This window comes from Macaca nemestrina, chromosome 7 (assembly GCF_043159975.1).
Source record: "Macaca nemestrina isolate mMacNem1 chromosome 7, mMacNem.hap1, whole genome shotgun sequence".
Lineage (NCBI taxonomy): Eukaryota > Metazoa > Chordata > Mammalia > Primates > Cercopithecidae > Macaca > Macaca nemestrina.
The window spans coordinates 161,644,056-161,658,102 of record NC_092131.1 but is presented as its reverse complement, the minus strand read 5'-3'; the positions used below and the strand labels follow the sequence as shown (position 1 = coordinate 161,658,102).

At 50.0% G+C, this 14,047-nt stretch overlaps 1 protein-coding gene and 1 long non-coding RNA gene across 2 annotated transcripts in view; both read left to right on the top strand.

Annotated features, from left to right (window-relative positions):
- On the top strand, window positions 1-2,187 carry LOC105492211 (carbohydrate sulfotransferase 14). The gene has a single exon (XM_011759224.2). It carries the CDS (start codon window positions 239-241, stop codon window positions 1,367-1,369), a length of 1,131 nt encoding a protein of 376 aa, XP_011757526.1. The 5' UTR covers window positions 1-238; the 3' UTR covers window positions 1,370-2,187.
- An 8,412-nt stretch (window positions 2,188-10,599) lies between these two features.
- LOC105492196 (uncharacterized) overlaps window positions 10,600-14,047 on the top strand; it is a 30,882-nt gene continuing 27,434 nt past the window's right edge. Inside the window, exon 1 of the long non-coding RNA XR_003020388.2 lies at window positions 10,600-12,175. This is a non-coding gene — a long non-coding RNA (uncharacterized lncRNA). The remainder of the gene's footprint in view (window positions 12,176-14,047) is intronic.

Below are 14,047 nucleotides of genomic sequence, written 5' to 3'. Positions count from 1 at the left end.
CGGCCGGGCGGGACATCCGGCCCGGGTCCCTCTCCGCGCCCGCCGCCCTCCGCCCGCCGCCCGCTTCAGCGCCGCAGCCCGGGAGCCGGCCACCCCTACAGGCGCCAGGGCCGTCCCCTGCCCTCCCCTCCCCAACTCCCTCCCGGCCCAGACCCTCCTCCCGCCCCCAGCCCGAGCCCGCCTCCCAGGCCGCCCTCGGATCGACCGGGCCCGCGCAGGCCCCCACCCCGGGAGCACCATGTTCCCCCGCCCGCTGACCCCGCTGGCGGCCCCAAATGGCGCCGAGCCCCTGGGCCGGGCGCTGAGGCGGGCCCCTCTGGGCAGGGCCCGGGCGGGGCTGGGGGGGCCGCCCCTGCTGCTGCCGTCCATGCTGATGTTCGCGGTGATCGTGGCCTCCAGCGGGCTGCTGCTCATGATCGAGCGGGGCATCCTGGCCGAGATGAAGCCCCTGCCCCTGCACCCGCCCGGCCGCGAGGGCGCAGGCTGGCGCGGGAAAGCCCCCAAGCCTGGGGGCCTGTCCCTGAGTGCTGGGGACGCGGACTTGCAAGTGCGGCAGGACGTCCGGAACAGGACCCTGCGGGCGGTGTGCGGACAGCCGGGCATGCCCCGGGACCCCTGGGACTTGCCAGTGGGGCAGCGGCGCACCCTGCTGCGCCACATCCTCGTAAGTGATCGTTACCGCTTCCTCTACTGCTACGTCCCCAAGGTGGCCTGCTCTAACTGGAAGCGGGTGCTAAAGGTGCTGGCGGGTGTCCTGGACAGCGTGGACGTCCGCCTCAAGATGGACCACCGCAGTGACCTGGTGTTCCTGGCAGACCTGCGGCCTGAGGAGATTCGCTACCGCCTGCAGCACTACTTTAAGTTCCTGTTTGTGCGGGACCCCTTGGAACGCCTCCTCTCTGCCTACCGCAACAAATTTGGCGAGATCCGAGAGTACCAGCAACGCTACGGGGCTGAGATAGTGAGGCGGTACAGGGCTGGAGCGGGGCCCAGCCCCGCAGGAGACGATGTCACATTCCCTGAGTTCCTGAGATACCTGGTGGACGAAGACCCTGAACGCATGAATGAGCATTGGATGCCCGTGTACCACCTGTGCCAGCCTTGTGCCGTGCACTATGACTTTGTGGGCTCCTATGAGAGGTTGGAGGCTGATGCCAATCAGGTGCTGGAGTGGGTACGGGCACCACCCCAAGTCCAATTTCCAGCTCGCCAGGCCTGGTACCGGCCAGCCAGCCCCGAAAGCCTGCATTACCACTTGTGCAGTGCCCCCCGGGCCCTGCTGCAGGATGTGCTGCCTAAGTATATCCTGGACTTCTCCCTCTTTGCCTACCCACTGCCTAATGTCACCAAGGAGGCGTGTCAGCAGTGACCATAGGGTGTGGGGCCAGCAGCTGGTGGGGACTGGTTTCAACGCCAGCTTCCTGTGCGTCTGCCTGTCATTCGGAGAAACCCTGGCTCTGGGGCTTGGGGCTTCTCAGGATGCCTGAATGGCGGAGACTGCCCTCAGATGTTCCTTGTCCAGGGTGGGTGCCCACAGTGACTCAGAGGACAGGGCTAGGCAGGAGACTTGCTGCTTCTCATTGGGGGGGTCTCTTGGGGGACAGACACCAGTTTGCCAGTGAAGCAACATACCTGATCTAAAGACTGGCTCCAGATCCCAGGCTGCCAGGATTACGCAGTCCACTTGGTCTACCTTAATTTAACCTGTGGCCAAACTCAGAGATGGTACCAGCCAGGGGCAAGCATGACCAGAGCCAGGGGACCCTGTGGCTCTGATCCCCCATTTTATTCAACCCATGTGCCTCAGGACTGGAGTGAGCAACCATACCTTATAAATGACTTTTGTGCCTTTCTGCTCCAGACTCAACATTTCCTGCAGCTGCCAGTTCTTTCCATTTTTCCAACGAAAGGAAAACGGAAGCAGGGTCCTTGCCTGGTAGCTCCAGGACCCAGCTCTGCAGGCACCCAAAGACCCCCTGTGCCCAGCCTCTTCCTTGAGTTCTAGGAACCTCCTCCCTAATTCTCCCTTCCTTCCCTACAAGGCCTTTGAAGTTGTGACTGTGGCTGGTATATCTGGCTGCCGTTTTTCTGATGCATTTATTTAAAATTTGTACTTTTTGATAGAACCCTTGTAAGGGCTTTGTTTTCCTAATAGCTGACTTTTTAATAAAGCAGTTTTATATATAAGGTGAGCATTTCTGTGATTTCCCTTGGAGCTCCTGTGGGCCCAGCAGATCTCCTCGATGTCTGTCTCCCCATGTCAGGGGAGGCAGCCTGTAGGTAGAGAAAGTAAGGTATAACTTGGTTGGGTTGGTCCAGTGGGCCATTGCCATTCCATGGAGACTTTGGGGGCTTTCTAATAGGTTATCCCAGATCACAGACTCAGATTCTGGGATGTCACCAAAGGGCAAGCCCTGTTAGGAATGGCCTCAGGTCCAGAGCATACCTACTTGGATTATTCCCTAAAAAAGTAGGTGGGTAGGAGATACAGGATCCTCCTCCTCTTATTCAATAAGAGTTGAACGAGAAGGTCCCCCAGAGCATTTTCTTTCTTTCTTTCTTTTTTTGTTTTGAGTTGGAGTCTCAATCTGTTGCCCAAGCTGGAGTGCAGTAGCACCATCTCGGCTCACTGCAACTTCCACCTCCCAGGTTCAAGTGATTCTCATGCCTCAGCCTCCCAAGTAGCAGGGATGACAACAGGCACATGCCACCACACCTGGCTAATTTTTGTATTTTTAGTAGAGATAGGGTTTTGCCATGTTGGCCAGGCTGGTCTCAAACTCCTGACCTCAGGTGATCTGCCCACCTCGGCCCCCGCAAAGTGCTAGGATTACAGGTGTGAACCACCGCACCTGGCCCCAGACCATTTTCAAATGAAAAAATTGTGTGAGCAAGGAGATTTTTTCTGGCATTACAAGGAAGGCAGGCAAGGAGATTGAGTGAGGGTCAGGCTCTTGTTGTCTTAGGTCCAGAGAAAGCTGTGGAAGGAACACAGTTGGAGCAGCAGAGGACAGGCTTCAGTATGGCCCATTGCCCCATTGCTCTCCAGAGATCCCAGGCCCACCAGGAGTTGCTGGGCCCATGGGAGAGATGCAAGGGCAGACCTGGCCATTCTCTGTTAGCCCTATTTCACATACCCCCAGTGGGAACTGCTGTACTTTAGGGACCTGAGGCTATGGTAAGAGGTGGGGTCCAAGGAAGGGAGGCGGGGGGGCCCCCTTGCAGGTGCTGCCTGTCCCTAGCTTTGCTATTGGTTGGACTTTGGAGAGGAAAACTAACACTATTTCCCAAATTTGGGGTAGGGGGTTTCTATGGGCACTTATGGCTCTCCACCATGACTCATCAGGCCATGTTGCTTCCAGGAGTCCTTACCTGACCCCCTGTCTGGTTCAGATGTCCTTCTTCAGAGTCCCCTTGGCTCTGGGGACTTTACCTAGACCGATCAAGTCCCAGCCCTATTCCTCACCAGCTGCCTACCTACCTCTCAGAGCCTCTGTTTTCTCCAGTGTGTCGTGGGAATGAAAACACTGATCTCATGCAGGTTGCTGGGGTAGGAGGGAGTTAATGAAAACAAAATGAATAAAAGGGCCCATCCCCGCACCTGGCTCAGTGGATGTTCTTTGGATGCTGGTTGAACACCTGACCCCTCAGAGGCCTGTGGGGATGAGGGAGAAGCCAGGACACTGTGTCCGGCCCAGCACTGGAGATCACTACTACCTCTAGGCAGGGCCCCTTTGACCTCTGGGTTTACTTCCTCTACCAATGAGTCAGACCTTCTCTGAGTTTCCGACCCCTCAGGACCCCCGTACTGCACCCTCTTTTTCCTCCTTGCCTGGGACCTTTAGCGGCTCCAGACATACAGCAGCTAATCAGTCCCCCCTAACTGGGGCCTGCAGCACAAACAGAGAACCTGGAGAACAAACACTGGGGCCAGCTGCTGTACTCACTCCATTTAATCCTCACAACAGTCACGTGCCGGTGGGGTCATCCTGTTTTACAGACATGGAAACTGGCACAGAGAGGACAAATAACCTGCCGAAAGTGTCCAACCCAGGCCTGTCTGCCTCCCAAATAGGAGGGAGGGAGGAAAGGAAGAAGGCTTATGGAAGGTGTGGGTAGAGAGAAGAAGGAATAGGAAAGCGAAGTTAGAGGAAGGGTAGGTGGGGTTGTAGTCAGGGGTATTTGCAAACACTCTCCTTCCTCAGTTTTTTCATTCCCTCATTTGCAAAGAACCCAATTGAGCCCAGCTGACTTTTACCAGTTCCTGCCCTGGAGGAGTGGGAGACAGATCGTGCTCTTGATGTGGTTAATTTATTGGCTACTCTCCTCCCAGGCAGAAAAGGGGTGCTGGGCCATAGAGCATCCTGACAGCCACAACTGGGCACCTGTGGTGTGGGGACGAGGGTGTGGGGAAGAGGAGAGAGAGGGACAAGGGAGACAAATGCCACCTTCTGGGTCATTATTTTTCCTCTAGTCAGCACCTGAGGAAAATAATTTGTCATCTAGCTTCCTTTCAGGAAAACAGACTTCTTAAAAGAAGCTGCCAAGGAGGTGGCATAGAAATGTGGCGTCCAGCGGGCCCTGGTGGGACCTGCTTTATGCTGGGTACCCAGGCCAGAGCTGGAGGCACTACCAGCTGTGGGTCACCAGGGCGGGGGTGGGGGCGTTCTCAGGACTGGACGCCTGGACTGTGTCTTCTGGGGATTCCTCCTTTTCCTTTTTTTTCTTTTCTTTTCGAGACAGAGTCTTGCTCTGTCACCCAGGCTGGAGTGCAGTGGCGTAATCTCGGCTCACTGCAACCTCCACTTCCCGGGTTCAAGCAATTCTTCTGCCTCAGCCTCCCAAGTAGCTGGGACTACAGGCGCCTGCCACCATGCCCAGCTAATTTTTGTATTTTTAGTAGAGATGGGGTTTTACCGTATTGTCCAGGCTGGTCTCGAACTCCTGACCTTGTGATCTGCCCTCCTCAGCCTCCCAAAGTGCTGGGATTACAGGCGTGAGCCACCGCACCTGGCAGATTCATCCTCTTCATTGCGACCCTCTGGAGCCATGCCCTACCCTACCGCCTGTCCCCTCAAAAGACAAGGGGCCCCTTTAGAACTTACTCCCCAGACAACCCAACCCAGGTCTCCTAGGCACAGGGGCAGTTAAATTCTCTCACGGCTGAGGCCTATGGACAAAGGGAAGGGGAGGAGCCCAAAGCAGGCGGACCTTCCTGTCTCGACCGTGATTCTACTTCCAGGCTCCACTTCTTGTCCATTTCTCATCTCATCTGAAGGTACTGCCCAGAAACCACCTTAAATTTGGAGGCTCTTCCTGCTCCTTTTCCCACTCTCGCCTCTGCCCCCACACCCCAGGAGCATCACACCACACAGGGCCCCTTCAGGACACGATAAGGCAGACGCGGGCAGCTGACCCACCCCCCTGGGTGAACACTGAACCCTCACCTTTCCATGGGCCTATCACCACAGGGCCAAGCTCCCAAGACCCCCACTCAGGATGGATCTTTCTTTTCTTTTCTTTTCTTTTCTTTTTTTGAAACAGGGTCTTGCCCTGTTGCCCAGGCTAAAGTGCAGTGGTGCAATTATGACTCACTGCAGCCTCAACTTCCCAGGCTCAAGGAATCCTCCCACCTCAGCCTCCTGAGTGGCTGAACTACAGGTGTACACCACTATGCCCGGCTAATTTTTTCTATTTTTTGTAGAGACTTGGTGTTGCCCAGGCTGCAAGGATCTTTGTTTTTGAACGAGCGCCTGCCTGGCTCTAAATAAGAGGAAGACATTCTTTCTCTTCCTAAAGAGAAAGACTAATAATGAACAGTAGCTACTGTGAACTGAGAGTACCCATGCCGGTGCTTTACAAGCGTCATCCTCTCCATTCTTACAACCCAGCAAGGTAAGTAAAATTATTTCCATTTTCTAGATGAGGAAATTGAGCCAAAGTGACTTGCGACTTGCCCAAAATTGATGGCGGGGTTGGGATTAAAACTCAGCTCCAGTTAAGGTTTTTCTTTTTCTATTTTTGTTTCTAACTTTTGGGTTCAGGGGATACACGTGCAGGTTTATTCCATGGGTCAATTGTGTATTGCAGGGGTTTGGCATACAAATTATTTCCTTGCCCAGGTAATGAGCATAGTACTCACTGGGCACTTTTGGGATCCTCACTCTCCTCCCAGCTTTCACCCTCAAGTGGTCCCAGTGTCCATTGTTTTCTTCTTTGCGGACATGCTTACTCAATGTTTAGCTCCCACTTATAGGTGAGACTGTGAAGTATTTGGTTTTCTGTTGCTGGTGTTAATTTTCTTAGGTTAATAGCCTCTAGCTCCATCCGTGTTGCTACAAAGGACATGATTTTGCTCTTTTTTATGGCTGTGTAGTATTCTATGGTGTGTATGTACCACATTTTCTTTAACCAATCCACTGCTGTCCATTTAAGGTTTGTTCCCTTCAAAATGAATATGCATTATAAACTACCCAGCTTATTGGATTTGCTGATGTGCCTCATGTTCCTTCTCTCTGATTCGTGTACCCTTCTCCAGCCCTCCTTCTCAACACTGCTCAAATGATTCTGTTCACAAGTCTCTCCGACTATTATAAAATCCCCTACGTTTGCCTACCTGAAGATCAGCTTTCCAGTACTGTTGCACCCAGACCATGAATGTACTAGACTATTAGTTCAGATCCTCTGAGAAGCAGATACAAAGACAGAATTAGATGTGCAAGAGGTTTATTGGAGAAAACACCTGTGAAGGATAACGGAGAAGGGAGGAGCAGGAGGCAGAAAGAGCCTACATTTGTGAAAGGAGAGAAGGAAGGAAGCATTGGGTAGGAAGAGTCTCAGATTACAGTGCGTCTTGAGAAAGTCTCTGTAAGGCCAGTGGAGAATCACAGGCAAACATTGCCTATTAGAGGGGTTCTCTGTGGGCAGAAATGGTGCAGCGTTAGCACCCCAGGCATGTTCAGGCGTTGGGTAGAAGCAGCCAGGGGAAACCTGAATATTGAGCCAGACAGAAAGGTGTGGCAGCCGGAGGCTCTCAGCCAGCTGCACTTCTCACAGCAAGTTCTCCTGAAGAACAAGCTGAGCAGTGCACCTCTGCGCAGACCTGGCATGTCTGCTGTGACTTATGGGAGTTGGCCCCCAGGGATTTTGTTGACACAGTGATCTTTCGAACAACCAGAAAACAGCTGTGGGCCTAGCAAGAGCTCTCGATGTCCTAGGGGTACTGAACTAAACTCTCCCCCATGGCCATCCCCTGGCTTTATAGCTGGACCACTGCCTCTGCCCTCTTTTTTTTTTTTTTTTTTTTTTTTGAGACTGTCTTGCTCTGTTGTCCAGGGTGGAGTGCAGTGGCATGATCTCGGCTCACTGCTATCTCCACCTCCTAGGTTCCAGCATTTCTTGTGCCTTAGCCTCCCGAGTAGCTGGGACTACAGGTGTGTGCCACCATGCTCGGCTAATTTTTGTATTTTAGTAGAGATGGGGTTTCGCCATGTTGGCCAGGCTGGTCTTGCACTCCTAACCTCAAGTGATCCACCCACCTTGGCCTCCCAAAGTGCTGGGATTACAGATGTGAGCCACCATGCCTGGCCTCTGCCCTTCATTTGACCATGGAAGACATGTACCATCACTGTGCTGAAATACTCATGCTATAATATTCAGGACATTTTCTCTGCAATTTACCCAACTCACTGCAGGTTTTGATTATGTTTGGTTTACGTCTTTGTCATTAATTGGTGGATATTGATGCTCACCTTTGTCTACTTTCCTCTCTCATAGGCTCACATCCTTAGCTGGGGTGGAGGGAGCAGACTCACTCAGAGGCCGAATCTAGATGCTAGTGTCATGGACCTTTCCAGGATATAGTCCAATCTTATTCTCAATGTGATTATCTGGTTGGACTTAAACTCCAGGGGCAGCCTGAGAGGGAAGGGAAGTTCCCTCAAAGAGAGTGTCCGGGGACCTGCATACATGTGAATGTCAGATTTTCTGTAGCGTCCTTCTACTGAGCTCTTCAGCTCATCACTGCCTGATCCTTGCTTCAACAGAGGACTCATCTACAGAGGAGAACTCATAGAGGCAAAGGGAGTCACAGGATCAGCCCTGATCTGCCACTGTGAGGGGACAAGGAGGACCAAGTTCAGGCCAGGTCATTTACTGCCCCCTGAGCCCTCTAGCAGGAAAGCTGTGCCAGCCTCAGCCTTGGGGTAGGGCACTGGGGAGCAGAGAGAGATGAGGAACTTCAAGGGTTCGGGAAGGAGGAGCCATTCCTGCCAGTGGCCCAGCAGTGGCCCCAGACTTGCTGGGCTGCTGCCTCACTGCCTGGTTGCAGATGGAGAAAAGCAGATATTCAGCCTCACAGCAGCCCAAGGAGCAGGAGCCCAACAAGCATCACCTGATTATTTTTCTGTTCTCAGTGCTAGAGAGACTGAGCTGCCTCTGTGACTCCCGCCAGAGCCCACGGGCAGCAGAGTCCTCAGAATCCAAGCATCGTGGCCAGAGGGGCCACCAGAGCAGAGGAGTCCGTGGGAGGTGGAGATCAGGCTGGGCTCTTAATGTGCTGCTTTGAAGGGCCACAGGCTGCCTGGTGGAAGGCACTGGAAACAGACCCAAGAATAGGGGGGTTGGTTGGGTGGGGCCAGTGTTTCTGGTTGAAGAGCTAAGCAGAGTTGGGGGTCGGCTGGCTCCTGGCAGCACAGGCATCCCTCTCTCCCCCATGAGAATGTATAATAAGCCTCTTCCGTGGAAGCTGACAGACACAGTGGCAGGCCAGTCTCCTGGAAGTTCTGCTGCCTGGGTACAGGTGTCCAGTAATAAAAAAAAGAGAGCTTTGCCAACAGATGAAAGAATGAGCTGGCCTAACTATGGCAGGAAAGCCAGAAAGGAAAACGCTAGCCCCTGTGCAACTTTTGGGGAGGGGTATTTGATTTTTGCCCACTGAGACTATCCTCAGCCCAGGTACCAACAGACAAAAAAATAACTAGATAGAGGACTGGGGGGGCAATGGCCACAGAGGAGGATGAGAAAAGGAAGGAGACCCATAATTGCAGCTCAGATGCTGGCCCTCTCTGAGGCCTTTCTCAGCTACTGACTAGTTAGCCTTTTCTTCCTCTGAAGTCCCATGGTTCCTAGTGCATACTTCTAGGACAGCTTTCAACCCATGCTGTTACTTGTCTATCCTACAAACTGAGGCTTTCCAAAGGCAAGAGCCAGGTCTTCTCTTTGTACTTGGTACATAGTAGTAGCAGGTGTTTGATAAATGTTGAATCAGTGGAAGGCCTGATGATTGATTGGATGGAGGGAGAGGTATGTGTGTAACACGTGTGAATGGAAGGATGGATGACCAGGTAGATAAGTAGTTGGATGGATAAATGGATTAATGGAATGATGGATGGGAAGAGGAACTTCTGCAGGAAGAGAAATCACAAATCTCAATGGACATCTGGCAGTTGGTATATTGCCTCTTAAAATGAGACAACTGGAAGGAAGGAGAGATGTTCCACTAAAGAAGCAATAGCAGGAGCTTGGGGTCCAGGACGGAAGAAGTGGTCAAGGCAGGGCTGGGTCCTGGGCTTGGCCTCTGATGGTTGTTAGAGTCTCTTAGTTATAAAGGAGACAGAGCAAGCAGATTCTGGCATTCTAGTCCAGGCGCTGCCACAAGCTTCTGATGATCTTGAGCAAGTCCCTTCTCTGAGTCTCAGTCTCCTCACTTGTCACCTTCACCACCTTATGTGATCTTGCAGACCACATGAGGAAGGGAGTTTTGCACAGCATAAAACTCCACGCACAGAAGAATGGAGTGCAGCAGTGGCATGAGAGCTTAGGAGTCAGGAAGTCCTAGATTCAGATTCTTGCTCTGTTGCTCCAGAACTTACTGGCTGGGCCAGCTGAACAAGCCTTTAAACCTTCTGTTTCCTCACAAGTGAAATGAGCAAAATAATATCTATCTTGACGAATTGTTGTGAGGTTTCAAAATAAGTCACAGAAAGTGCCTGACATTCAATACATGGAAGCCAATATTACATACAATGGACTGATCAGGGCTGCTGTGTGTGTCTGTGCAGCTGACACCAGGACACAGGCTGGGTCTCCAGAGGAAGGAAGGAACACCTCCTCATTCTCACAAAAGTACTGTCTGCTCTCTGAATTCTGCACCTAGGGGGCTGCCTCCAACAAGGCTGGGATGAAAAGTATCATCTTCAGCTCTAATTCCTTACCTTCCACAGAGAAGTCTGAAGGCCAGACTCTGAACTTGACTGATGACCTAATCTGGTTGGGCCCAGACATCTTCCTCCCACAGTGTGAAGATCATGATGCCGCCATCTGAGGCGGGGGAGCCCTCTGTATCTGGGAGTACTGTTCACACTCCTTAAAGAGCCAGGCAGAGTGGGAAGCCTCCAGCACTCAAAGTCCTGCCACCAGCCCATGCCAGAAGCCTGTCATTCCACCATTCTACGGCATTGTTCTCTTGGTTTAGGAAATCATCCCCATGTAGACGCAAAAGTCAGCTCATCATAGTAAGGAGCCACCATTTGCCGATTACTTCTTTGTGCCAGACCCTGCGCTAAGAGGGGTCAGTACACCTTTTTCCTTTTCTTTATTTTGAAGATGCCCATTGAACTACTTTATAGTTATAACTATTTTATAACAATGAACATCCACGACCTAGATTCACCGTTGAACATTTGCCATATTTGTTTTATCTCTCTATATATGTATGTTAGGCTAAACCATTTCAGACTCCATTACAGACATCATGATGCTTCATCCCAAAAAACTTCTGCATGTGTCTCCTAAGGAAAAGAACACTCTGCTATCTAACTGAATACCGTACTCAACACTAAGGCATTTTACATTAATACAACAGTATTATGTAAGTCCACACTAAAATTTTCCCAATTGCCTGAATAACATGTGTTATGACTTTAAAAAAAAATCCAGGATTTAGGCAGGGCACGGTGGCTCATACCTGTAATCCCAACACTTGGGGAGGCCGAGGAGAGCAGATCGCTTGAGGTCAGGAGATAGAGACCAGCCTGGGCTACTTAGCGACACCCTATCTCTTAAAGAAAAAAAAATTCAGCTTTCAATCAAGGGTCATGCACTACATTTTGTTGTCACGGCTTCTCGGCCTCCTCTAATCGAAAACAGCTTTCATTTTATTATTATTATTATTTTGGTCTTTCATACCATTGCCATTTTGAAGCATTCAAATCTGCTGTTTTGCAGAATATCCCTTAATTTAGATTTTCTGATGGCTTCCTCATGTCAGATTCCGGTGGACCTGCACATTTCATCCTCATAGTAACTCTGACAGGTTTTTTGACTCCGTTTTATGGAAATGGGGGCTGAGGCTCAGCAAGGGCTGTCCCATGCTACTAAGAGGCTGCCCTGGGACTGGATGCTGGTAATTTGCTTTGTGCCCTCATATCTCAAGCAGCTGTGATGTCTTAGCAGTTGGATTCTTTTTATGATGGCTTCATTTATCAGCCCCCTTTAGCACCTTGAACAGCCCCCTTTAGCCACAAACAAACAGCAGAGTTTGACAGGGTCTGGCTTGGGAGAAAGAAAGGTAATCCAGGGCAGGGGACACCTGTAACATACCATCTGCAGTGAACCCTGGCCTCCATAGTCAGCCCTGTCTGGAACCCCTCCACCCCAAGTGGTCCTTTTAGGCTACCTTAGAAATATGACTTTTCCTGACCCTTCTAGACCTCCAGGGAAAGTGATGCATCACACACACACACTCTCACACACACACACTCACGCTCTCTCACACACACACACACAGTACTTAGGATGTAACAATCCTCTGGGTACAGTCATCACTGAATTCTGTCCTGTTGCCTAGCAACCCTAGGACATTTCAGCCCTTTCCAGCCAGAGAGTGGGTGGAGGGGGCAACCACATGGCTGGCTGGTACCTTCTTACTCTGGGGGGTCTCCTCATGATCAGTTGCATAACAGCCACGGTGGTCCTTGCACTCTGGGGAGTTACCCTCCTACTCCCAGGGGATGAGCAATCTCTTTAAGGTCTTTCCTCCTGGGTTGGGAGCCACACAAGTATGCCATGGAATATGGCGCTCCTCTCTGGGCAGAGTGCCTGAGAGCTAAGAGGAGGATGACACCTCCCCCTGCAGTGACTCTTTAAGAGAAAAGGGTGAAAGGAGAAGATCCAGGTAAGAACCTCATCATGCCAGGAGAGTTAAGCTTCTCATAGAATGGTTCCACAGACATTCAGAGACCTGCTGGCCAGGAGTGCTGGGTTTGGGGCCAGGCCATGCTTCTCCGTGAAAGGAGAGAGATGGATGGTCCATATGCCTGGGCAGATCCTAATTATCCAAGTCTGCAGTTACTCTTGAATATACGTGTATTACTTTAACCCTCTTGTTTGGGTAAAGTTTAGGCCAAGCATCATTACCTGGGGTGTTCAGGACCCCTTAGGGGTCTGTGGACAGAATTCAGGGCATTGGTAAAGTTGGGGGGAAAGTTACCTATTTTCACTAACTTCTTCTGAAATATATAAAATATTTTATGAAATAGTAAAATCTGTGACTTTGTCATTTATAGAAATCATAGATTTTTAATATAACTTTACAGTTGTTGAAATGTCAATTATACTCACCACCACTTAGAAATTAAGGGAATTGGCCGGGTGTGGTGGCTCATGCCTATAATCCCAGCACTTTGGGAGGCCGAGGCGGGCAGATCACGAGGTCAGGAGATCGAGACCATCCTGGCTAACACGGTGAAACCCCATCTCTACTAAAAGTACAAAAAAATTAGCCGGGCGTGGTGGTGGGTGCCTGTAGTCCCAGCTACTCAGGAGGCTGAGGCAGGAGAATGGCCTGAACCCAGGAGGCGGAGATGGCAGTGAGCCGAGATTGTGCCACAGCACTCCAGCCTGGGTGATAGAGCAAGACTCTGTCTCAAAAACAAAAAACAAAAAACAAACAAAGAAAAAAAGAAATTACGGGAATTATTAAATCTGTCATGAGATCCTTAATGTGTTCATAGGTATAGTAGTCCCCCTCTGCCCACGAGGGAAATGTTTCCGAGAGCCCCAGTGGAACTGTGACTAGTACCAAACCCAATATTACTATGTTTTTTTCTATACATACATACATAAGTATGATAAAGTTTAATTTATATATGAGACATGGTAAGAGACTGACAACTATAACAATCATAAAATAAAGAAATTATATTGTAATAAAAACTATATGAATGTGATATATCTCTCTTATTCTCAGAATATCTTATTGTACTGTATTCTTGTGTTCTTTTCTTCTTGTGAAGAGAAAGGGACAGTGCGGGATGGTGCCAGGTTCCATCATGCTACTCAGAATGGTGTGCAATTTAAAATTTATGAATTGTTTATTTCTGGCATTTCCCACTTAATATTTTTGGACCATAGTTGACTGCAAGTAACTGAAATTGCAGAAAGCAAAACCACAGATAAGGGGACAGTGAATGCTATACATATCAATATAGTATTATATAAAATATTTTTAAAATTTTGATAACTCAATTTCAATATAACTAGTTTCATTTCAATATAATTAGTTTCATTTGCAATCTGATGTATTTTTTATGCAAAGCATTTTTCTGAGGCTTCACCAAACCACCAAAGGGGGCTGTGGTACCAAAAAAGGTTAAGAGTCTTGGGTTTTTGTCAAATGAGGACTCAAGGAAGTATTTTGGGGAGTCTTCTAATTTTGAACTTTAAATATTGATGTTAATTAAACAAATTATTATATAATATTCCTAGTAGCTGGAATGACTGCCTTATACAGAGCACTGCCACTCCATTGCCATTTCTGAGTTTACATTTACAGCAGAGGTGAAGCCAGGCAGTTCCACCCAAATTGTTCCATTCTAATTAGGAAAAAAACGGGCAGCCTAATAAGTAAATGGTGATGATATTTAAAAAGTGGTGGTGAAGTTGAGCCCTTAGCATAACGAAGTTGCTAAACTCAAAAAGCCTGTACTCTAGCGGTTGGCACCACAGTCAGGTGGGTAGAATTCAGTTGCAGAAAACACAGTATCAT